Below are 26,973 nucleotides of genomic sequence, written 5' to 3' on the forward strand. Positions count from 1 at the left end.
CTTGGCCGGGCGGCGCTGTTTAAAATGATGTCGCTACCGCGGTTTTTATATGCCTTACAAAACACGATGGATGTCGTGCCTGCTAGTTTTTTTCGGGAGGTTGAGGGTCTCCAGCGCCGATTGTTCTGGGATGGGAGGCCGCGAATTGCTCTCGCCAAGCTAACGCTCCCGTGGTATGACGGGGGGGTTGCCCTCCCTGACATCAAACGGTATTATTGGGCCTCCCAGTTGGCGGCGATAAATCACGGGCTTTACGGGCCGGCCCTCAACCCGGCCTTTGAGATGGACAAACTGTTACTGCCGGGCGGCGACTATAATCGGGCGCTCTATTCCAGGTCGATTGACGCACGCTTGACAGGCCCGACTCAGGTTGCGGTCCGGGTGTGGCATGCGGCGAGCGCGGCGATGGGGTGGAGGGATCGGCTGACCCGGGCGACGCCATTATATGCCGCCGAGCAGTTGGGTGGTTTGTGGTCGACGAAAGGCTTCGAGAAGTGGGACATGATCGGCATCAGTAGAGTGGGTGATCTCTGGACGAAAGAGGGATTTAAAACGTTTGATGCGCTGAAAGCGGAGTTTCACTTGCACGATAGGGAGTACTTCCGATATGTACAGATTCGGCACGCGTTGCGTTCCGTATTCCCGGAGGTTGCGTCTATCCCGGTGTGTTCCCCATTGGAAGATAGAGTGCTTGACGGGTACGTGCCGGATAGCACTATCTCCTTGATCTACAAGAAGCTAATTAACGACCGATCGGGGCTGTTAACCGCCCTTCGGGATGCTTGGGTTGCTGATGGACTGGAGCTGGATGACGAGGATTGGGTGTCGGCGGTGGCCTCCCCGAAAGAGGTGGCCATACCGGCCCGACTTCGCTTCGTCCAGCTTAAGATACTTCATAGAGTGTATGTCACGGGACCTGGCCTGATGCGTATGGGTTATGCGGTGGATGGGACGTGTAAGCGTGGGTGTGGTATGGCGGGGACTTTTCTCCATGTTCTGTGGGAGTGTCCGGAGGTGACTCGGTTCTGGCGTGGTGTGCATGCTGTGCTGCAGGCAGTCACGCATGTTGCGTTGCTCCCGGAGGCGAGGAGGTGTCTGTTGAATGTATGGGAACCAAATGATTATACGGTGGCGCAAATGTGGTGGGTGACACTGGGATATATGGTGGCCAAGCGTGACATTGCACGGTTGTGGGGCTCCCAGAGGCCACCCATGGTCTTGGCCTGGAAGGAAAATATGGACTGGTGTATGTTTCGAGAGAAGACGGTGTATGTGGCAAGAGGCAAGCCTGGGAAATGGAAAACGGTGTGGGGTCCCTGGAACTCCTATCGCGGAGGAATTTGCACCCCACCCCTCACGCGGGACCCGGATGATGCCTTGTCCCCTTAGTCTGCACATTCCTGCGATCCTGTTCTACTGTGATAATTTTGTCTCTGTCACCTGCCCTCCTTCCCCCCTCCTGTTACTGTCCTTCTATGGATCCCTCCCTGCTGTGATGAGCACCTTTTGCCACTTCGAATTTTGCTGCCTTGTGGGTTTGTTCGTTGTTTGTTTGTTCTTCATCACTTAAAATGAAACCGCTATATGTGATGTTTGCGACCTCTCAACGCCGCCAGTGACACTACTCTGCAACTTGATTATTTATTGTTGTTGCTTGTATTAGTGTGGTTATGATTATGTCATTTGTTGGCGGCCGGCCTGGAGGTTGTAGGCCCGTGTCTGTATATTTTTTGAAATTTGTAATAAAGGTTTCAAAAAAAAAAAATTGTTAACTTCATAAGCATAATAGCCTTGCTGCTTTTATGGTGCGTATTTTATCAGCTTATTTAACTCTTTCTCTTCTCCTTTTAGTCTTCCTCTATAGGTCGGTAAATAATAATTGAGAAATTAAACAGAATACGTACTGATTTAATGATTGCTTTTGTTAGCATGCTAAAATGTGTTGTTTTTAAATTGCGTACTTCTACTATACAATAAAATATTTAAAAAATATGACAAAACAGAGGAACATGTTGGGTTTTGAACCAGAGCTCCAGAATTTCATCCGATGCCATTGAGATCTTTTTTTTTGTGCAGTTTTATGTAGCGCGAACTCAACTTGAATGTATTGGAGCACTTTACAAGAGTACCAGTTAAATTACACATTCATTTTTGGTAGGCTCGGGGAGATTGAGTGATTTACCCAGTATCACACGATGTTGAGCCGAGGCCCAGCCTCGAACCTGGTTTCCCAGCTTCGAAGTAGGCAGCTCCGGCCGTTAGGCCGCATCCTCGAAAGATTTCTGCCAGAGGTGAGAAACATGCGGAGATTTCACAACAAAGAACGTCCCTTCACCCTGAGTGAAAGGAGAGATAGCTCAGTGAGTTATGCCCCTCATCGTCTGGCTGCATCTCCTTGCAGAGATAAACGGTTGTCTAGATGACTCCCCTCGCTCTCCCTGAGATAAGGTTGCCACAGATTTCAGATAAATCTTTCTACTCTTGCGGGGACACGGTATCCCCCACGGATACAAGGCATGCCTCCATTCTCCCAGGGCCGAGTAATCTCCCTCCCCTTGTGTCTAATGCGTGCCTTGTGAGATAAGGCCTTCATCTACTGATAGAGCCCATGTTTCTTCTTCCTCTCTGAGATACCCCAAGCTGCAGCTGTCTCAAGTGTCATGTTGTTACAGTAAGATTTACTTCCGTTGGCTCGCGCCTATTTGTGGATTCCCTAATTCAAGGGGAACTAGGAAAGTGAAAGCACGCCATGCGCGTTGTGCGTGCCTGCAGTGAAAACAAGCGATGAACTAGTTAGAAACAGATGGCCCCCTAAAGCTCGCTCTGCAGAATGAAACAAGAGATGAACCAATTAGAAACAGATGGCCCCCTATAAAGATAATGATTTGCTTCACGACAGCCGTGAAACAGACGACCCAGTCCGGATGGGCCGTACAAAATGGAGAAAGGTCAGTGGCCCAAAAGTATCCTTTTCAATGGGAAGCCAGCGTTTAGCATAAATGCTGATGCCACCCAATGAAAATGATGGGCGGGGCTTCAAGTCCCCTTCTGAAATCTCCTCTCTCACTTTAGGTCTCGCCGAGAGAGCAACGCATGCGCTGCAACACCAGGCGAGACCTAAAAACCAGGCAACTAATATAAATGAATACTTATGCCCATCAAAGAATGAACTCCTACCCCAGGTGGGGTCACTTCCTGAAGAGCGAATTACCCTTGTTTCCATGTCCTTAATAGAATTGAAACTTTCATTCACAATAGCTAGGACATTTTACATTCTATGTCAATACCAGAGGCTTCGGATTATGGTGGTTCAAAGCTTATCTATCACAGAGGATGACACCACCACCACTGGTTTAAAATGGAGTCCAAAGACCATTCTGCTGCCTGTCGGTGCCTGCCTCTGGCATATGTCATCAAATAGTAGAAGACACTGGACCAAAAGGATTCCTGATCACCATGGCTTCATATGCTCTTAAACACCTGACCACACAATGCTTGTGGTTCTCTGGAAAGGCTGGGGATGATAACACTCTATTGTTAGATTTGGTTCTCCTCTAGGAAGTAAAAGTAACTCCTTCCAGAGTAAACATTCTGGTGGATAAATCCAATGCCCTTAAGTCAGATGTGCATTTTTAAGATACAAGACACAATACCAAGGCCAATTTTACTTATAGTACCTTGGTTATCTTGCCAAGATTCCAAGAGACTGAGAATCACATTAACGTCCCATATCAGAGTAACTAGTTTTGTGAGGACTACATAGTCCAACATTCCGGGGTAGCTTACAAACTAGTAGGTGTTCAAGTGCTGGTACACCATTAAGAGGGATATGGCGAGTGGAAATTTCAGACTTGCAAGTATTGATAGCTCGATAGTCCAAATCCTCATTAAACAGCTCTGTCAAAACAAAACACAATGTGGACAACTTCCACACTCAAAAGATCCAAACTACGACTCAATAACCAATATGGCCACTTTCTCCAAGCCAAGCTGTACCACTAAATGGTAAATTTCTACCAGGCCTTTCAGATGAAGCTGGTTTCCCTGAATGGGGGGTGGAAGGAGAAGGTCGTGTTTGGGGTTGTTAAACTCTATATGAAAATCATGGACAGATTGCAGGACCCAAGCATCACCTGTAATTTCTCTCCTTTTTGTGAGGAACAAGGTCAACCGGACTCCCACCTTTAATTGGAAACACAGGTAAGTCTTATCTGTGACTCCTCCAGGAGCGTTGGCAGCGATTCTCAAGGCAGCGAAGAACACTCCAAAGCTTCTCTGTTCCTGCCACTGGGGGCTTCTTTTGGCAGGCTGCCCCACTTGGAACTTGGAAAGTAAAGCACTGCTGGTCGACTGGCCCTTTCCTCTACCGGTCCCTCCAAAAATCCCAAGTCCCAAGACTTTCATTGATAGCTAAGCTTTAGCATGAAAGGAAAAGATGGCAATGAATTTGCTGAGCTTCTTGATAAAAGGATCTGCAAAGAGGCCTCCATTTGTGATAGGGGATTTGTCTACTTCGGAGACAGGCCCTAACTTGGTATCAATCTTTATTAAGCAAGCGCTGCGTTAAAAAAAATCCCTATTTGTAAAGCGCGAACTACTCATCCTTACGGGTCTCAAGGCGCTGGGGGCCGTCGTGGAAATTAAATGAGCTATTGCCTAGATTCACATGGTGCTGAGCTGCCGCCGGAGCCGGGGATCGAACAGTGAACCTTGTGCTCCGAAGTCAGCTGCCCTGGCCGCTGCACCACACCACTCCACGCTGCATCGCTCCATAGACAGTGTACTGTTGGTGTTTTCTAGGAAATTGACTGCCCTCTGTGACCACACTAACAGGATCTCCAGGGAGATCCAACTCCCAGCTTCTTTTGTCCTCTTCGGCCACATGCAAAATCTCTGTGAAAGGAACCGTGATGTACAATAATTTGTCTTGGCATATGTAGGAAAGTGGATTTCTATGCAGTGAGGCTGGTAAGGCTTCAATATGTAATAATTTCACGCTACCCCCAAATAGGTCTTTTGGATTCACACTAATAAATACCTAGTTCAGTCCTGGTGGTATGACACAGAGCAGTCAGGTTTTACTAGAGGAACAGGTGTTCAGCATTTCAGAGTACCAACATGGACGATAAGTAACTGACTCGACTCAAGAAATTCAACACCAATTTATTAAAATAAAGTAGATTTCTATTTACATTCACACACCAAAAACAAACACAATCGGCTGAATATAACCAGAGTTATGGCTTTTTAAAAGAAAAATAAATGCGTGCTTTCCACTGCTGCAAAATGTGAACGTTGAGGTTAATAGGAAAGTGGACTAGTGACAATCAGTCACTTGCAGGTCGAGTTCAGTGTAATCCACTGAGGGTGAAGGTAAGGCGGGTCCCAGGAACAGGCTCAGACAGTCAGTTGATTTTTTACCTGGCTCGTAGGGCCCAGGTGCATTGTTGCCCTGGATGTCCATGGTGCTGAAGCGGAGCCACAGGTGCTGGTTTTACCGCTTAGATGGTCTGGTGAGTAAGGGGTCGCAAAATATTGACAACGGCCACAAAGGCGTCAGGTTGAAAATGCTGCAAGATTCCCTCAAGGCACAGCTTCAAACAGGGGTAAGGGTAGCCCAGCTGGCCACCAACAAGCCGTAGCAAGCTCAGCTTTCGGTCACTTCGATGTCCTAGAGTAAGTGGGAAATCGGTAGCCGCCTGAAACTTGCTGGAGGTTAGGACTACATTTCCCACAATGCAGTAGGCCATTTACTTTTGCGATTCGTTTGATGGACCAGATTGCTAGGGATTCTTTGCATCAGGGTGCAGTCTTGCCTGCAGGCTTCAGAGAAATAGTACCTCTAGTCGAAGGGAGTTGTCTTTGGTTTGCAGAGGGGTTCATCAGTTGCAGGGTGCTTTCTACAGTTGCAGTCTTAGCTCCCTTTTCTTTGTGCAGGTCCTGAAGTCGCAGACTTGGGGCTCTTCTTTGTCCTTTGGTTGTAAGTCAATCAGATCTGAGGTTCTTGTGCCAGGGGAACCCCTTAAATCCTAGACTGAGGGGGATTGTGGTGTGGGAGTGCCTGGAGCAGGGGGAAGCCTTGTTGAATATCAGAGTTAGTGGGAGCTTTGAAGCTCACCGCCTTGATGTGTCACTACCCATATAGTAAGGGCTGGAGGTGACACCTACCGCCCAGATGGGCCTTTGTTTCAGAACTCCAGGGGGTGTTAACACCTTCCGGCAGGGGAAGCAGGTTTCTGTCTTGGCAGCAGCAGCTGCAGACTATCAGCCGGGGCACAGGAAAGGCAGGGGCTACCAGGTGGGCAACCTCTAAGATAGCCACCTGGGTACATGCCACATCAAATCCGACTTTGGGAAAATGTCAGGTTTGAGGAGACAAGTTGTTTGATACCAAACATGGGACCATAAAGGAGCTGGAAATCTGGGAATGCCCATGTGCCAGCCTGTGTTATCCTATGGCCCCCTGAACACTTACAATAGCCCCTAATGGAAGGAGGCTACTATAGGATCATATAAGCTTGCTTCACACCTTTAACATGGTGCACACCTGCATCCTGGGCTCAGGCGGCTTACTTTAGGGGTGACTGACATATATTAAAAATAGTGCTGTGACCTTGTCACTCACGGTGAGGGCAAAGTTGAGTTTGAGCAGTTTGCACTGCTTCGGCAGTCTGCAATGGTAGGCCTGCTGTCATCTTTTTACTTGGAACACTCAGGGTGGCACAATCAGAGCTGCAGGCCCTGGTGATACATTTAACTCCCATGCCCAGGGTACTATTGGTACCACTCACCAGAGACTTTGAAGGGGGTTCAAGTCCTTGCCAATTGGGCTTACCAATTCACATGCATCATATTTTACGGAGAGAAGACTGCCACTAGGGTCTGATTAGCAGGCTCCAATGCACTTTCAGAGTAAAAAACCATCAGCATTGGAGAAAATAGTGTGGGGGTGACCATACAAAAGGGCCCTTTCCTACATGACCCCGCCATCCCCAGAAGAAAAGGTGATGAACAACTAACCTCCAACATGGTAGTCCCCATCATAAAAGTGGAAGTACCTGGAAAAGCCATCTGCATAGGCATGGTCACTCCCAGGTCTGCCTTCCATTGAAAAGTCCATACCCTGTAGGGAAATGGACCAACTCAAACACTTGGGGTTCTCTCCTCATCTGCATCAGCCACCTGAAAGGCCTGTGGCAGGTTTGAACCTTGAAGTGAGATCCAAACAAGTATGGGCTCCGCTTCTTCAGGGACCAAACCAAAGCAAAGGCTTCCCTCTCAATGGCACTCCAACACTGCTCTATAGGGAGGTGTCACCTGCTAATAAAGGCAACTGGTTGATCCTGGCCCTCATAATTTATTTGTGACAAGAGTGCCCCAATCCCATGTTCAGAAGCATCTGTTTGGACAATTAACGCTTTTCTATTGTCTGGTGCTTTTTAGGACAGGTGCTGAGCACATAGCCTCTTTCAGGGTGTCAAAAGACTTTTGGCATCCTGTGGTCAAGGTGACATTCTAAGGCTGCTTTTGGGGGTGAGCTCAGTGCGAGGGGCTACAGTGCTGCCATGTCCTTTTCACAAACCTCCTACAGTACCCAGTGAAGCCAAAGAAAGCCTTGACTTGAGTCTGAGTCCTGGGAGTATCCCAATGTAGGATGGTGTGAGTTTTAGGCTGGAGAGATTGTACTTGGCCTCCACCCACACGGTGGCCCAAGTAGAAAATTCAACTCTGCCCCATTTGGCACTTACTGGCCTTATTAGGTAGGCCTGTCTGCTGCAGTACCTGCAGTAAATCCATCAGGTGGAACAGGTGATCCTCCGGAAAGCATCCAGACATGCTGCACTAAAGTTGTCCAGACCTGAAAGAACTCTATTCATCAAACTTTGGAAAGTGGCAAGTGCATTTTTCAATACAAAAAGAATCACATTAAACTGAAACTGACCTTCACAAGTAAAAAAAACCTGATCTCTCCTTTGCTCCCAGGGTGAGCCCAATTTACCTATACCCTGATGTTAAGTCAAAGGTACTCAAGAATTTGGCTACCAGTTAATTTGGCAAAGGTTTTTGCACTACACCTACACATGGTCAGTTCTGTATGAACACAGCTGCATTAAAGCCCAACAGACGCCAGTGAATGTTTCAACCACGCTGCCCTACATATGCTGATTCTATGATGGTTTTAAAACGCTATAAGTGAGTTAAATTGGGCAGTGCTTGCCTTAAAATGTATGTTGCTATTTCTACTGCGAACACAGTTTATGACCAAAGAGAAATGTGACTCTGAATAGTACCTTGTGATTTCACCGCAAGTTGTCATCAATGAAATAGGTTTTCAAAAAGTCTCATAAGGCAAACCTCTACTGGTTCAAAAATGTATTTTTAATACACAGTTTAGGGATAAGGTGTGTGCAGTGGGTTTTCAGATGAATATAGCATAACTCATGAAACTGAAATGCTGGTTGCAAACTGACCCCAATTATGACACTATGGGGCCGATTACGATGCAGCCCGAAAAGGCTCCGACCGATGGTTAGAGCTCTCCAAGCCGCATCGTAATCGTCACTCGGTTTACTTTCGAACCGCCACTTTACAATGCTGGCGGTCGACAACTAAACAGGCCGGTTGTTCCGTCTGGCTTCTGACAGGCTCAAGGAGCCTGTCGGCCAGTCAGATTCAGCTCATAATCCCAAAGGGAGGGCCTTTCCACCCTTGGGATTATGATGCACGGTTTCCTGATGGCTTCTATGCCGGCCTGTCCGACATGGAAAACATGTTGGAAAGTGTTTGGGGGCCCCAGCAGGGCTCCCTTGTGTGTGCAGCCTCTGGTTGGGGGCTCAGGGAGCACCTATGGTGTCCCCCTGTTGATCCCAGCACCCCATAGCAGGCACCTTGAGGTGCCTGCCACAGGGTGCAGGGATGAACAGCACCTCCCAATTCCCTATGGGAGCATGTATTACGGCTGGTTAACGGCCATAATGCATGTTCTTAAAGGGAAATGCGGGAATCGATCGCATCCTAATTAGGTGGTCAGGACTGCCGACCAGAGGTTGGTCGGTCCCAGGACCGACATGGTGTCGGGCAGACTGAAGTCCGTCTGACATCGTAATTAGCCCCTATATCTATGTAGTTGTGTTTACTATTCAGAGAGAAAATGGCAGCCTGGTACCAGGGAAAGGCCTCTGGAAACAGATCTTGTTTATACAGGCTAGACATTGAAGACATGCTTCGCCGATTTACAATGTGCCCTGGTCCCAAGTTGTTAAGAACATGTTTCTTGAACCCATCTAGAAAATGAACAACATAAGGACCCAACATGAGACGTTCTAAAAGTGTCTAAGAAGTAACTAAACAAAATTTGTAATAAAAGATTTTGAAACTTGGCAATAACAGAGGACAGCACTAAATGAGGATGTTTTAATTGAGCATTTAATGACAATGTTCTACAGGGAACACACTTTTATATAAGCTGCTTTTCGAACATAACAAATGTAAATGGGACAATGCCTGTCGGAGATTAACCAGTGTTTTGAGATTTTGTTATTAGAGCCATTTTTGCATTAAAGGTTGTAAATGGATTAAACTTAATTTTTCTTTATTTTTTGGGGTGAACGTTATAGCAATTTAGTTTGATGCTTTGGATGATTTTAACTTTTTTAAAAGACTTTGTATATTACTTGTTAGTAGTATCTACTTACTGTAAACGCTACAATAATAAACTTGAGCTGTAAATAATCTCACTGAACATGATGATTAGGCATTGCCTATCTATAGTTTCTCAAGACTACAAACTTAAAATGGTTCAACGGACTAAAGTGAACAGTTCCATATTCAATACAAAACTAGTTATGGACTGAAGTAGTTTCCCCTTTTGACATGACAACATTTAAAAAACACTATTTACCCATTAAGATTGTATCTATATATAGCTTCTCCTGTTTATTCACCAACCACTTCAGTAGCATTCAAGGTTCCTACAATATATATACAGATCTTACCATCTTCTATGAAACAAGGTAGATTGTGGAGGAGCATGAGACGCCCATGTAGGTGGCTAGCATTCTCCTGCAGAGGAAATTCTATGGGTACTGTAAGCTCACAAGACTGGTGTCCAGCAACAAATTTGTAAACAAAATTCCTTTCTTTGGTGCTCATGATATCTTCATTTGGTTTCATCTTCTATTTCAGATATTCTGTAAAACATGAAAGCAACATTGCTATAATACAGCCTACTATCAGTGTCGCTCTCATACAATAGTGCATATTTACTTTTTTGCTTAGAAACACCATGAAGTCACTAAAATCATCATTGGTAAACAAAGCTTTTTTTATCAGCATAAAGTTGAGTTCTGACAATTTATGCACCTGGTAAAACGTTAGTTAGGAGACATGCAGTAGCATTTATATGGATGTACCCAAATATTAGGGAGCAATAATGACTGGAATAAGCAGCATTTGTTATTTTGAAGAGTGTAACATAAGCCATGATGTTTTGAAGCACAAATTACAGAGACTGATGAGGTAGTTTGCACTTGCAATATTTTTCTGCTCTGTACAGCGATTTTTCCCAGACTGCACACGTGATCACTTTAAATAACCAACACTTGCAGTAAAATTAAAATTGATAAGAAACTCGTTTGCACCTTGCCTCCAAGTTGTGGACTACAATGAAGCTATTCAAAAAACCTGCAGCACACTTGTGCTGTACACAAGTCTTTATAATATCATCAATGCAGGAGACAATATCTAGCAGATAGGGCAGAGAAAATAATTGCAACAGAGAAAATAAAATGTAAGAAGTGCAAAATAGTAGGAGGAACTGGGGATTAAGAGTGTGAGGTGGAAAAGGAGTGGAAGAGAAAGTGCAGAGGAGTGGAAGAGAAAGTGCAGAGGAGGAAAGCTACTGTGAGAATTGTTTGTGAAGGACTTGCAGAAGGATGGAGTTCACAAGCCTGAGAAAACTGTTAACAAAAGGTGAAGAGACCAGCATGGAGGAATGTATACTGGAATCGGAGGTAAAGATCACATGACACTGGGAAGGAAGGACAGGTGGGGGATGAGCATGAAATGGAGGAAGGCTGCCAGCACAGATGAGAGAAGCTTGGCTAATAAGAGTGAGGGAGCCTTGCTATGGCCTGCACCAGCTGCCACACAAGGGGGGAGTGGAGACTCCAACCCCCAGCTGTCCCGGCCCGGAGGAGGGCCACAACAATGGCAGTAGGTGCCATTAAATCACCCAAGGTGTCCGCAGCACGGGTGCACCGGACAAAAACCGGGGCAACAGCGGGCCTGTCTACGGCCATGTGAGGCCAGACCCCCCCCCCCTCTTGGTTCTGGCCTCAAGCATTTCTGCTGGCATGTATTTGAGAAAGCTGCAATAGCCAGATAAGAAGATAATTAACTTATCATCATGGGAAAATGGAGGAATGAAGGGGGTTGTGTTGTCTACCGCCCCTCTGTTTCCATTGACTCCATGTGACAGAAAAAAGTGGGGATCATTACCACCGAGATTAAATTAACCAAGCAACAATTGTCACTAGACTCTGGTGCATTACTAACGTCACTGGGAACAGGGGAAAAAGCAGGTATTGATGCTTTACGAAGGTAGAGACGTCATAGTTTACGTAAAAACCCTGCACCAAGCGTTAGCAATAATCCTGATTTACCTACTTGCACAACAGTACGAGTGGACTCGTCTTTTCATAAAAGTACAGAGACAAAAAAAAAAAGAGCACCCAACAAACAGCCAGTCAGTAAAAGGAAACAACCTGCCAAGGCTGCAAGTAATAATAACCAACTGCTCTCATGGGTACAGCCTCCTCAATCTGCAAACGTTCCTCAACCCCAATTATAATCACAGACCCTACCTAATATTAACATACCAAGTAGCGTGACCATTGATGCCTCATCAGCTGATTCTCTATCAATTTATGCCCTTTGTAGCAGATTCGACAATACTCTGGATGAAAAGCGTAAAAGACTGATGGAACAATGGACATCTTAGAGACGAAACTGGGCTTGGTTTGCTTTCTTCCATTACTGCCGGATGCCAATAAGGACATTGTCCATGTAACTAATTTTATTCTTCCAACTGCATCTCATGGGCCACCCTCGTCCTATGACATAGCATCACAACAACTTTTTTGTACCGATCTAACGGACACCACTCAGAATAAGCAACAGAATAAGGAATAAGCAACAGAGACAGGACTTACATGCCGGTCAGAACCCTAAGAGGAATGATACAATTGCCGCCAAACCTCTACAGGAGGAATCTGCCTCTATTAATACTTATGGGGTAAGATTCAAAGTTTATCCAAGTTGTAGTAATGCAGGTCGCACTACAGAAGTTAGAGAGGCGGAGTTTAGCACGGATATTCTGGACCTTCCACCAGCAGCCTGCCCCTATGCTGTGGCTTTAGCTAGATTACCGCCATTGAGGAATTACAAAAACAAACATTTGCAATGCAATAGGAGTTTAAGCATTTGGTATTGTAAATGACATTGGGTTTTATTTATGTTTCAAAAACCGAAACATAAATAAAAGGCTGTGTCATTTACAATGCCAATAGCTCAAACTAGGGTAAATGCGAGACCTTTTGCATTGCAAATGCTTGTTTCTGTTTCAAATTATGCCAGCAGTAGCATAATACACAAAGATATTGCTTTCACGAAGTAAAGGGTGCAGGACCAGGGACACCTAGTAACAGCCTGTATTACTGCGCCCATTTCTTCGTGAAAGGAATTTCTTTGCGTATTATTATTATTCTTTTTTTTGGATTAGCGGGTATGATCAAATACGTTTAGATAATCCAGGGCATAAAAGGGAACCGCAAACATAGGGAGCAGATGGATGGATTGTGTGATCAGAGATCCCAACATGCAGACAACGGGAAATAATCGGAAAGTAATGGAACTCTTTATATTGCCACTGCAGCCGCTGTACTATTGATCGGTAGCAGGGGAGGGTGACACCATGGTCGCGCGTTCAGTTTTGCCTGATGTTCTGGTCAGTGGGATTGGTGTACACGCAGACAGCAGCTGTGGTTCTGCAGCGCCGCGCGTTTTCTGCTATATATAAAGCTCTTTATTACAAGGCAGTGAGTCGTCATGCGTGTGCCTGCTACTGCACTATGAGCACTTATTAAACGCACATAATTACAGAGTCGCTGTGCTCCTGTGTGTGTGCCTGTGCCGCAGTTTACACCAGTGCTGCTGTTTGTGGCCGGTGAGGGTACCTTTCGTTCAATTGTGCAGTGTGTGTTAGATTAAAGTGATATAGTTTGCAGATTACTTTCCGTCTACACCCCTGCTGATGGTGTCTGCTCTCACGCCCGACTCAGAAACAACTGGCAGGCAGCATGGCGAGAACGTGCCGGAATCTGAGCCGCTCCCAGCGATGTAACCCATGTCTTTTTTTTTTTTGCATATTTATATAGCGCGAACTCAACCCGAAGGTATTGGAGCGCTTTACATGAACACCGTATTTACATTACACATTCAGGCACGGGGAGATTAAGTGATTTGCCCAGAATCACAGGATATGGACGCGACCTCGAGGCTCGAACTCTGGTTTCCAGCACCAAAGTCGTCAGTTTATCGGACGAACCACATCCTCTTACCATGTCCTGGCCTCGCTCTCGACACATGCAGATGGCGCTCACATGCATGACACCCTGAGACATGCCTTGAGAACACAGGTCAAAGCGGTCGCATGTGCCGGTGACACCATCGCAAAACCATGTTTAATTTTTTTCACGAAACATTAGCAGACCTTACACACGAGTGTAAACATGCGTAACTTTCGGACCATTTTACACACACGCAGAAGGCGGGCGAGCAGACAGGCCGGTCAGAAATCCTAGACTACCGGGAATTAATTGTAAATTACAGCTTAAAAGAGCACACATCACAGGGCTATTCGTGTTATCGAGATAAAAGCATATTAATGACATCAGATGAGCGCTCCAATTTCTGGGGAACACTTACACCTCCCAAGTGTGAAAAAATGCAATCACTCCAGAGGTTAATTAGTGGAGAGAAAGATATGCTCCCTCGGCGGAGATGAATCCTAAATTAAGCATTATGTAAATGTGAGCAATTGGCGTTGCAGATGCCAATTGTTTTTTTTCCATTTCAAAGTATGCAAGCAGTACGCAAATACATTTCTTTCACAAAGGAAAGGGTGCAGGACCAGGGACATCTAGGGACAGCCTGTGGTACTGCACCCTTTTCTTCGTGAAAATAATTCCTTTGTTTATGCTAATACTGGCATACTTTGAAATGAATAATTTGCATTTGCAATGTCAATAGCTGGTTTCCATTTCAAAGTATGCCAGCAGTACGCAAAGAAATTTCTTTCACGAAGGAAAGGGTGCAGGACCAGGGACACCTAGGGACAGCCTGTGGTACTGCACCCTTTTCTTCGTGAAAATAATTTCTTTGTTTATGCGAATACTGGCATACTTGGAAATGAAATAAAAATTTGCATTTGCAATGTCAATAGTTGGCTATTTTGAATAATACGAGAGGTATTGCACTGCGAATCCTCTGAGCAGCCTCCTGTGTGGCTTCAGCAGTGAATATGTAATTGCGGCAGGAAGCAAAGAACAAATCTGCAATTTGCCCAATATAAGTTAAAAGGTAGGACAAAGTGAAAGGAAACACGCATCCACTAGGTAAGAATCAAAGGTAGGCTGAATGGAAGTGAGGTATCCTCTGATACAAGGAAACAGAAGGCTGCAAAGACAAGCGGCTGGAACGAGGGAGAGTAGGCCCCCCCCTCCGCCAACCAGATGGCACACTGCAGGCAATTAAGTGCGAACAGAAGCGGATGAAAACAGTAATTAGCCGCCGCTGCCTCAGGGACTACACGGAAGTTACCATAGAATCAACAGCCAACAGAAATCAAGAAAACAACAGCAATGCCAGACTTCATCCAATCGCGAAGAGCAGGATAAATCACACAGTTGAAGCCAATATACACATTACTTTAGGTGTCGCTGAGACAGCGCATGCAGCGCATGCGCTGCCAAGGCGAGACCTAAAAATGTGTTGACTGGCTTAGCAAACACAAAAGTTTTAATCCTGCCTATAGTAACAACATATTGATGGTGGGTTGGTCGCTCTGAAAAAAACATTGAAGGTGACTGCATCGTGGTTAACTTGCAAAGGGCGTCTATTATGAGTAAATTACTAAAAACAGGAAGATACTAGTGGTCTTAATACTAACATTTGCTGCCTCCCTTTAGTTTATTTCTATCAACCACTGACAACAAAGCTTCTTACCCCACCTTAAACTCTGCACAAGGGAATAAGTTTGCTATTTTAGAGGGTTCAGACGGGCTGGATTGACTGAGGTATATTCCCCCAGGGCAGGCCTAGCTCGGCATCTAATAAGCTGACTCGTGAACTAGCTTCGCAGGTTATGTCCTGTCCAGTCCAAATACAACAGGAAACCCTAACGATCACAAATTAAAAATCTAGAGCTGGAACGTAGCTGGGTTGCAATGTGAGCCGTCATATCAGGACTGACTTTCTTTTATTAGCCAGTATGATGTTTTAATGTTCCAGGAGAACTGGTTGATAAACGACACACACATAAATGGATTTGTTTTTTTGTACGCAGTTATAACCCAGCAACCCCATCAAGGTCCGGGCGTGCAATAGGGGGGCTGGCGATTTGGGTGAACATCGAAGCAGAAGGCAGTGTGAAGGCCCTAGAGATAGCTGATTCCAATATTCTGACAGTGAGGTATAAAAGAGGCCTAACTATATATCTAAAGAATTTTTATAAGAATGGTTTTAGTAGTGTGCCCAAACGCATTTTTTAACCCTATTCGAATACATATCCTCCTTTCAAAAAATCGTAAGTGACAGTAGCCAGTTTGCGGGTTTCTGCATAGGGGGAGATTTTAACGCAAGACTTGGTCCAATAACCCCTCCCCTAGCATATGTAAAGGATCTTAATCCTAATATTCCAGATATCACTCATGAACAAAACAGCTGTAACATAAGAGGACGCAAGATGGCACCTCTCCTGGCAGCCCATGACCTTGAAAATGTTATGGACATTGCATATAGTGGTAACGACCCATTTCCATACATTCAGGGATCGAGGCCAAACATCTACAATAGACTATATCTTCATAACTTCCAACCTTGAAGATTTTTTGTTACATAGCAAAGCGATCCCCTCTAGTCACGACGTTCATAATCCTATTGAAGTAACATACATTATGGCGCCAAAACCCTTATACAATAGGTAGATCGCGGCTCGGCACCTTGACCCTTCATCTGATGGACTGAGATTAAAATGGAGAGCTGTAGCACCTTAACAATTATTTCAGAAAGTGATTAGTGAGAACCTATCCCTGGTACAGGCTTGCCTTACTGAAGTACACACTGTTAATCAGCCGTAGCTTTTGTTCATCTTTGTCATAATATCAAAAATAGCTCATTGTTCCGACTAAGCCACCGCTTGATAGGCCTAGATGGTTTAATCAGGAGTGTTCTGCTGCTAGTCATCAGCTATGACGGACACTTAAGGTATCCACAAAGAACCCCCAAAATTGTGGCCGAATCGCATAAAAAGTTTAAGCGGGTTATCTCAGCCAGTAAAGCCGAACTACTAAATGAACAATGGGACTCCTTAGACATGGAGGTAAACGATAATAGCAGCAAACTCTTTTGGGCTGCTGTATAAGAGATGAAGCAATCGAATCAGAAGCAGACAAAGATTACCTGCAATATCACAAGATAGGCCTAGGAGGCACACTTCACTAATGTATATGCCCTGGAACGTTCCAATAGAGAGACCCTGCCAGGCCAAAACTTTGTTTTAGTACAACTGTCTTTGTAGGAGGTAGAGGTGGCACTAAATCAGAGTGTCGGGGTCACGGCCTCCAGCCCTGACAGGATCCCACTAGATCTCCTCAAAAACAGCCCAGGTTTCTGGGCACCCTTAATATTGAATGTTTTTAACAACCTTGCTTTCGCCCCCCAACCCCACACATGGTCAACCTCTATAATAGTGCCTATTTTGTTAAAGCATTTGCAATGCAATCGGTCTCGCCTTTAGGACCTTTTATGTATTTAGCTATGCAGCACATTAGGCTGGGTGCTGAAACATCTACTGTTCTTTAACATGGCGGAAAGTATGCACCAAACTGCTTGACGTCAGGTATGGGAACAAATTGAGAGAAAGATTGCCTTTCAGTGTGAAATGGTATAGTCCAAAGCAGTTTATAATATAAAATCAGGGCCTTCGTGATCATATCATTGAAAATACAAGATTTGAAAAAATATTATTGTCTATGGGTGCTTGTGGAAGACAATTTCTATGGACTAGAATCTAGAGAATGCTAAAGTGATTCTGGTATTTTACTGACCACTGCTGGTCGTTTTCTATCAAGAAAGTTAAATAGAGGCAGTTGCCAGAAAATTAAAAAAAGAAAGTCTCTCAGCAGAAAGCAATTCTGGTATTTTACGGACCTCTACTGGTTCTTTTTTATTAAGACAGTTAAATAGAGGCAGTTGAATAGAAAGAAAAGTCCCTAAGCGGAAGCAGACAAGTCCTAGGGCTGATCTCCAGAGCCCACAAAGTACATATAGTTATAAGTATATTCTAATATACAAGTATATACTAAAGTATATACAAGAGGTCTTGAATGCTCGACCTAAAAATTAACTCATAAAGCTATATACTCCAGTTTATCTATGTTCAGAAGGAGAAGCACACACCCTTTATTTATAGTTAGCAGGAGTATAGTGTGCAGAGTGGACAGCAAAAAATGGTTCAGCGTCAAAAATCTGGGGGGCCTGGAGGAGCCTAGCGCCCAACCATGATGGACGCGTAGGCACAGGGCTCCCGGGGTCCACGCAGCCTCCCACGATTATCCTGGATTTCATCCTGATATTTTGAAGGAATACTACGGGCGAATCTACGCTGAGGATACTCCTGTTCTCAGAACTCAAATCGGACTTTGGGAACTTTACTTCTTCGGTCTTTGGAAAAGAGGCCTGCTCCGCGGCGCTGCCCCGGACTCGGGTTGGCATCTTCCCCGTGTCCCAATTGAACAACAACGGATCCGGAGCTTCGGGCTGACCCGTGCCCCCCGGGTTTCACTTTCGCTTTCGACTCTCCTCAGTGACGTGGAGGGCGGGCGCCTGCGGAGGCTCCACATCTGAGCAGCTCGGAGGCCGGCGGGTGATATCGGTAACGGGAGCTGTCTACCACTGATTGCGGTGTGCCCCCCCAGGGAACCACTACAACACACGGGCATCCAAGAGTTGGTTTCCCCGGCCGTGTAATGGCGGCCCGACTAGATGGGGACAAGCTAAGGCCCAAGGTTACCCGGAGAGGTGGCTATGTGCAGACGAATAATATGGATCGGTATGCCCATCAGAAGGGGTCTCCTGGTCCGAGTGGGCTCGCAGAGGTGGCTCGGGAGGGACCGTCATCCTCGGCGGAACTGACACTCAACGATGTCATGGGTGCCATCGACGCCATGAAGGAGTCGGTTGGCCAGCGGTTTGACTCTCTGGCCCACAAGCTGGACACTGTGTCAATTGATGTTAACCTACTCAGAGCGGACCTTTCGAAGACCAGCGACAGGGTCAATTCACTTGCTCTCACGACTTCGGGCCTTACGAAAGATGTTACTGACCTGCAGACGGAGCTTCACAGTCTGAGGGCCCTCACCGACCTTTCGGTCAAGCGGCTGGAGGATTTTGAAGGCCGGGCACGGCGCAATAACGTGCGCATTGTAGGTGTGCCGGAGAGGTCGGAGGATGGGTCAGTGGATCTTTTTGTGGAGGAACTGATCCTGAACCACCTCGTGCCAAAGGGCCTCAGTAAATACTTCATGGTGGAGCGGGCCCACAGAGTTCCGGGGGGTCGGCCGAAGCCGGGGGCCCCGCCGCGACCCATCATCGCCAGGATCTTTAACTTTAGGGACCGCGACGCCATCCTACAGACCTCCCGTGTAAATGGCCCGCTGAACTATGAGAACGTGGACGTTAGCTTTTATCCTGACTTTACTCAGGCGGTCCAAAAACAGCGCATTGGGTTTCTGACTGTGAAACGGTGATTAAGAGACATGGGACTGAAGTACGCCATGCTTTTCCCGGCTAAGCTTCGTGTTGAACTGGAGGACCGGGCCCACTTTTTCGACCGGCCTGATGCGGTGGAGGAATGGCTTGATACATTGTATCGTCGACGCGGGGGAGAGGAGCGGGCCGAGGACGACGGAGGTGGCTCGGCGGAGCACCCGTGAACTACTGAACTATGGTTCCTGGCTAATCGTGTGTTGAGCTCAGACTTTGGTCAGGGGTGACCTAGTACATGGGACTGCATTGCCCTTCCTTTTGTGTTGGGGGGCTGCGGGGTATCTGGTGAGACTCTTCCTCCTCTAGGGGGGTTTTCTTTCTTTTCGTAGACTAGGTTTATGTCGGGGCGACAGGCACACTGGAGTTGGGGTGGCTAGATGTTCTAGTGCAGGGGTGCAGGGTGGGGGGGGTGTGTCACGGGAGTTGGGGGGGGTGGTGGGGGAGTTGTTGTTTCAGGTTTGTTTTATACCAGGTGATCGATGTTCTGTTTTTTGCTCTCGTAGTGGGTGGGATGATCATTGTGGTTGGGATGGGGGGTAGGGGGTTGCATATTTTAACATGGAATGTCAATGGTTTGGGGGACCGTGTGAAGCGAGGGGTGGTGCTACAATATCTGAAGCGTCTCTCTCCAGATGTCGTCTTCCTACAAGAGACGCATTTGGTGGGCAACTCCTGTCAGGCATTGAATAGACGGGGCTACCGTTTGGTGGCCCATTCCGGCTTTACCACTGGATCCAGAGGGGTAGGCATTCTGGTCCGAGCCTCTCTCCCACTGGAAATTGACGAGGTGAAGCACGATGATCGGGGGCGTTACGTAGTGCTGGTTGGCCGGTGGGAGGGTAAGACTTTGTATTTGGTTTCAGTTTACGTCCCCCCTGGGTTGCAGACTACCACCTTCGTGGAACTGGGAGGTCTATTGCTCGGGCTCCCTGAGGGCCTGTTGTTGGTTGGTGGGGATTTCAACTCTGTTGTGTCTGGTAGAGAGGATCGACACCCGCCCAGAGACCTCCCTGGGGCGCATTCTTGGTTAGGTGGTTTTATTGACACTATGGGACTGGTTGACTGTTGGAGAGCGATGCACCCGGGTGTCAGACTGCTAGCAGATTACCACTAACCTTCAAGCCGGATACAGCAGGAGCGATGAAAGATGAAAGGGAACCCTGCCCCCACTGCGGAGCCGCCCGGGAGTATATAAATAGTACCCTCGCCGGACCACTCCCCATCAGGGGAAGGGAAAAAAGGGGCAAAAGAAACAAGAAAGGTAAACCAGCAATTCACTCGCAGTGGACAGGTAACAGACTTCAGTCAGGCTCTGGGACTTCCACTGTATACACCCCGTGGTCCCTGCAGTGAGAAACAAGGAGAACACACTCTATGCATTACCAGCAGTCAGGAAGAATGGGGTCTAAGGTTACTGACAACAACCCCCCCACTTACAAGTGCCGGATACAGGTTTCTCTTAGTCCAGGGCTAATCTAACCACCTCAAGAAGCGTGTCCCTCTTCACATCACATGACATGCGAACTAGACTCCTTCTGAAATACATGTAAGGAAAGTACTTAGCTCTGATGGACTGTGGTTCCCTAGAGCAGGAACATCAAGGAGAGAGATCCGCTTACGTGTCGAATTAGACAGAAACCCAGAAGAGAGAGAGACAGCCGTCTCACCCAATAGCGAATCCCAATGGAGAAGTTCCTGTTACTGTGGCGAGTGAAAGCGAATGTAAATCAAAATACGAGCCTAAAACAAACGGCTCTTGGAGCCCCCCCCTGGGGGGTTGGTAAGTAAACAGCAAAAACGGGATCCGAGCCTTTCAAGCGGCTCGCCGAGGAACACCCTGTCGAATCAGGATGCAACGATACAATGTTGCGCGCCTCAGCGCGTGTGGAAATTACTCTGGTTCGGGGCTCAGCGGGGCTGCTCCGGGAATAGGACGGGTTTTGCAGGATGCCAGCGGGACACGAGGAGCGTGACTCGAGGACGGCAGGTCAAACGCGGTAGCACGAAGGAACGGGATTGACAAGCCCCGAGCTGTCCCAGGGCGGAGCTTAAGAAGGAAGTCCGAGGGACGGTAGGAGACGCCCCTCACCGACTTCTGGGAAATGTAGTCCATCCCACCAATGTCCCGGCATTACTCGCTCCCGCTCACCTCCTGTGTGGTCCCCGCCCCAAATTGCGCCGGGACGTGACACCGGGGCTGGCTCAGTTTACGTTTCACTCTGGGGCCCACGGCTCCCTGTCTAGATTGGACTATGTGCTGATGCCGGCTGCCCAAGCCCCAATGATTGGGGAAGTTAAACATCTTGCTCGTGGAATCTCGGCTCATTCCCCGGTGCTGCTCCACTTGGATATTGCCTTGGGGGCTGGGGGGAGGGTGGCACCGATTAACCCCTGGTATCTCCGTGACCCCACAGTTCGTGCCCAATTGGTGAAGTCTCTGGACTGGTTTTTCGCGGAAAACCAAGGTTCCGTCTCGTCAGCCTTGACATTGTGGGAGGCCTTTAAGGTGGTGATCCGTGGGCAGGCCCTATCCCTGATCTCCCTTGCTAAAAAGCGTAAAAACGAAGAGGTGGTGCACCTGGAGTCTGACATAACTAGTATGGAAGGGGATCTTGGGCGGGGAGTCACGAGGGAGAAACTTCACGCCCTTAGCCTTAAGCAGTCGGACTATAGGGCGCTGGTTACGAATGCTGCCAAGCTCACTAGTCGGGAACAGCAGGGGCGCTTGTATGATGTGGGTGACAAGGCTGGAAAATTGATTGCGTGGCTGGAAAAGAGCGAATCGTGTGGTTCCGGTGATTGTGCGCGCTGACGGTGTGAGTGTCACAGATCCCGGAGAGATAGTGACTTTTTTTGCAGATCATCTGCGTGACGTCTATACGTCGGTCTCGGATAGGCCGGAGGATGACTCTCGCCAATTGTTACGAGATATTACATTGCCATGCCTCTCTGTCTCCGACAGAGATTTGATGGATGCGGCATTGACGAATGATGAGATCGCACTGGCAATTCGCGCGGTCCGCTCCGGAAAGGCCTTGGGCCCGAATGGTCTGCCGATCGAGCTGTACAAGCTTCGTCCAGAGAAACTGGCGCCTCATCTCCGTGAGATGTTTAATGCGTCGCTTGAGGTAGGCTCCCTTCCGCTGGACCAACGGCTTGCAACTATTGTGGTTCTCCATAAAGAGGGTAAGCCGCGAGACTGTTGTGCATCGTATAGGCCTATCTCACTCCTAAATGCCGAACCAAAGATTCTTGCGAAGGTCCTGACAAATCGACTGATTACTGTAATTGGCGACCTGGTGCATCCGGATCAATCTGGTTTTATTCCGCATCGCAACACCGCGTTGAACCTGAGGCGCCTACATGGAGTTCTCGCAAGGGTCTATTGTATCCAGGAGCCCACCATTTTGGCGTCCTTGGACGCCACGATGGCGTTCGATACGCTGGAATGGTCGTATCTTTGGGCGGCACTGGCCAAGTTTGGTTTTGGACCCGGATTCATTAAATGGGTGAAACTGTTGTATGTGGAGCCGCTGGCGCAGGTGGTGGTGAATGGTAGGGTGTCAGCCCCCTTTGTGCTCGGGAGGGGTACCCGCCAGGGTTGCCCCCTGTCCCCGCTTCTTTTTGCTCTTGCGTTGGAACCCCTGGCGGCGTGGCTGAGGTGGGAGCCCTCTATGGCGGGTATCCGGTGGTCTCCGACGTTTGAGGACCGTGTGTCACTATACGCTGATGACATTTTGCTCTACCTCACCTCGCCGCGGAAATCATTGATAGTGTTGTTCGATGTTTTGACCTCCTTCGGCCGCAATTCTGGGCTTGTTATTAATTGGGCCAAGTCCTGTGTATATGTGTTGGTGGGCGACCCCCCTCCTCTCCCTCGCGGCTGTCCGATTCAAATCTCTCAGTCTGGATTTAAATACTTAGGCATTCACGTCTCCTTGAGTTCAGCGGTTCGTTACTCTCTGAACCTGCTGCCACCGCTTCAGCGGCTTCGGGCTGACGTAGTTCGTTGGCGGAGGCTTCCGTTATCGCCGCTGGGCAGGGCGGCCTTATTTAAAATGATGTCTCTGCCACGTTTTTTGTACGCCCTACAGAATACGCTGGACGTGGTGCCTACACGGTATTTTCGGGAGGTGGAAAGCCTGCAGCGACAGCTGGTGTGGGATGGGAGACCACGTATCGCTCTTGCTAAGCTGACTCTTCCATGGTACGATGGTGGCATAGCTCTTCCTGATATCAGAAGGTATTATTGGGCGTCCCAGCTGGTGGCAGTGAACCATGGGACGTATGGCCCAGCTTTGAACCCCGCGTATGAGATGGATAAGTTACTGTTGCCGGGTGGGGATTTCAATCGAATGCTTTACTCCAAGAAGGGACGCACTAAACTTACGGGCCCCACGAACAATGCTGTACGCGCATGGCACGGCGCCACTGCTGCTACGGGCTGGAAGGGCCGCCTGACTCCGCTGTATGCTTCTGAAGAGTTGGGCGGGCTGTGGCGCACTAAGGGATTTGAGAAGTGGGACACGATCGGTATTAGCCGAGTGGGGGATCTGTGGGCGAAGGGCGCTTTTAAAACGTTCGATGTCCTTCGGACCGAATATAGCCTGAGCGATAGGGAATTCTTTCGTTACGCGCAGGTCCGCCACGCCCTGCTTTCTGCCTTTCCGACCCCGGCGGATATTCCTGAGGCCTCCCCCTTGGAGGATCGTATACCTGATGGTTACTTGCCAGACAGCACCATTTCCCTGATCTATAAAAAATTGATTAATACCCGCGCGGACCTCCTCACCCGCCTGCGAGAGGTATGGGTCGCGGATGGCCTAGAATTGGACGACGAGGACTGGGTTGCGGCTATAGCCTCGCCGAGAGAAGTGGCCATACCCACACGCCTTAGATTTGTGCAGTTAAAGATACTACACAGGGTCTATGTTACCGGTCCCCGTTTGCTTCGCTTGGGCTACTCGAGTGATGGTTTATGTAGGCGTGGCTGTGGCCTACTTGGTACCTTTTTCCATATTTTGTGGGAGTGTCCAGTGGTTGTCCGGTTCTGGACTAGGGTGCATGCAGTGATGGAGGAGGTCACTGGTGTGGCTTTACTCCCGGAGGCGCGGCGCTGTGTGTTGAATGTGTGGGAACCGACTGATTGTAACGTGGCCCAGGAGCGCTGGGTGACTCTGGGCAATATGATAGCCAAAAGGGACATCGCGCAGCTGTGGGGCTCGGGTAGGTCTCCTACGGTGTCAAAATGGAAAGAAAACATGGATTGGTGCATGTTCCGGGAGAAAACCGTGTATGTTGCTAGAGGCAAACCCAAAAAATGGAACAAGATGTGGGGTCCGTGGAATTCTTACCGCGGAGATATATGCACGCCCCCCCTGGTGATCGCCTCCGATGTAGCTCTGTCCCCTTAGCTCGGCTATTCCTGTTCCTTCCTGGAATTGGTACTTGGGTTTTTCCCTGCCCCCCTCCTACCTCGCCTAATACTAACTTTTGCCTATAGTGCCGCTGAGTGGCGGCTGCCCCCCCCATGTGAGAGCAAGTTCCTGCTTATGTAGTTTCCATGCCTGGTTTTAGTTTTGTTTTGTTGTTTCTTTTTCATAAAATGTTAATTCAAAACCTTCTTGTTGGATGGAGTCTAGTTGTGGGCCTGTTGGCCACCCTCCCATGTAGGTTGCTCATTTGTTGGCTGTACTGTGTTTCCCTTTTGCATACTAGCGGCCGGCCTCGGAGGTTGTAGGCCCGTGACTGTACATAACTGCTGTGTCAATAAAGGTTTTTCAACAAAAAAAAAAAATCTGGGGGGAAACCACACAAAAAACTGTCTTCTCCATCAGTTGTACATTAGAAAAAAAGTACACTACTCTACCCACCCCACCGTTATAAGCCAGAACAGCCTGGAGATTTGTCTATTGTCTTCTTTCTTCAAGGTGTTCAGTTATAGTAAGATGAGGACGGCAGTGATCTTAAAATTAAGCGAATGACTAATGCTGAAATTATGCTGATTCTTACTTCAGTTAGTTGTCACAAAGTGTTAAAGGTATGAATAAGTTTTTGGTTTGTATTAAGTAACCCCGGGCGGGTAACTACGCTCCGCCCGCAGAGTTTGCATACTTTTACTTACTCCACGTTCTGCTGCCAACGCGGAGTTCAGGCAAAACTAGGACTCCGTAGGGGTTATTCAGTGCAAGGAGGAAGCACGAGAGAGCAGCCATTGCGAGGAGGAGGCAGCCGAGGAAGACGCGTCAGGTAAGTGCCTTTTAAATTATTTTTAATTGCTTTGGGATGGGGGGGGGGGGGGGGGGGAGGGCGCGGGGTGTAGTTCCACTGAGTTTTTTTTAAAACTTCGCGGAACTACGCGGAGCACCACTCCACCCAGGCTTAGTATTAAGCCTAACTTTTGTTGTACATGTGATTATTGGGAATTCCAATCCATGTTTTCTAACTTGTATCTTTCTTGTCAATAAATTCTTTATTCGGTCTAAGTTGGCCATAAAAGCACATAAAACAATAAAACATCCACAAATCATCTCATATCTTAACAACACTCGCAGACATATCTAAATTAAAATACAGCAACTTGTTAAGGTGCAACCTTTGAAAAGATAAAAATGCATTGCTAAAAATACATCCATATAGCAAAAAAACTGTCTAAAAGGGCACTGGACCTTATCCTAATAAAACCTAACAAGCAAAAACCGCCTTATAAGGGTCTGCTATGCAAGTAGAGAATAATAGGAGCCACCTAAAACCATTACTCTAATCAAATTGTAACCAATTTACATGAACAGTACATTTATAAAACGTGTGTCTTTATTATATATTGTGGATGTGCAAACAAATAATTGTGTTAAGACTTGTCCAAGTATTATTCAATAGGCAAAGGATCTTGGGGAAAAGATGCTTTTGATGATGCCCAATGTGGTACAAAAACATGTTTTTAATATTTTACACTCATCAGCTCTTATTCATCAGAGCAGGATTAATTTGAGACATTCCCCTACTAAAGAAAGGTCATGAATATAATCACAAAGAGACTAACTCAAATTATATTAACTATTTTATATGGTCAGAATTACACATTGGAAAAGAGAATGTATTCTGGTGCTTTCAGATCTGGATTCCGCTTTCAGCACCAAAAACATAAACATACATAAACAACAATTATTATCCGTTTGTGGAAGGTTTTCAAATCAATGTTATGTCACTGGTTTTACAATGCATAATATGTAATACTTCGAGGAGAATAGAAGTTGTTTACTTATCAGCTCTCCTTGTATTGTTTCTGGATTATTAGTGATCACATCCCAAGTGCTGACTTTTGGTAGTTGCAAAATTTAATTTGTTTTTTCATAAGAAAAAGGATCAGAAGTCACTACCTCTTTTGTGCTAAGATTGTTGGAAATGCTCTCTATGACCCAGAATGGCTCCATATTTTTCATGTTCGGCTGGGTGTTGTCTACTTAATAAAATTTCCTTAGAGCTGGCACTTTTGTAGTCATGTGTAGCGAACTATAGAATTCAGAAGTTGCTATTGGAATAGTTGGTATCACTACAGGCAGGATTAAAGATTGTACTTGGATTAAAGTCTTCAAGTGTGGAGTATATGTTTTGTTGACTATGCAAACTGAAATACTGATGGGCAGCTTTACCAGGCCTTCTCTGGTCCTGAATTGTCTCTGAACCCCAGGATAGAGCGGAGAGGTAGAGACAATTAATTTAGAAACTGGATCCAGCAGACTCTAATCAAGGTAGGAAGGTATCAGTGTTGGGCGAGTTATCATTGAGTCCCCAATTCGAGTTATGAAGTAGAATGCCACTTCTAGATCCAGTGGGGTTTGTCTGTCTTGGGTCCCTCTCTCTCTG

General features: G+C 47.0%; 1 protein-coding gene across 1 annotated transcript in view; it reads right to left on the bottom strand.

Annotated features, from left to right (window-relative positions):
* FERRY3 (FERRY endosomal RAB5 effector complex subunit 3) overlaps window positions 1-26,973 on the bottom strand; it is a 404,396-nt gene that overhangs the window by 316,265 nt on the left and 61,158 nt on the right. Inside the window, exon 3 of the mRNA XM_085652590.1 lies at window positions 9,996-10,190. Within this exon, the coding sequence (XP_085508716.1) occupies window positions 9,996-10,173 (178 nt within the window). The 5' untranslated portion in view covers window positions 10,174-10,190. The remainder of the gene's footprint in view (window positions 1-9,995; window positions 10,191-26,973) is intronic.

The sequence above is a fragment of the Triturus cristatus genome, chromosome 4_1 (assembly GCF_964204655.1).
Source record: "Triturus cristatus chromosome 4_1, aTriCri1.1, whole genome shotgun sequence".
Taxonomy (NCBI): domain Eukaryota; kingdom Metazoa; phylum Chordata; class Amphibia; order Caudata; family Salamandridae; genus Triturus; species Triturus cristatus.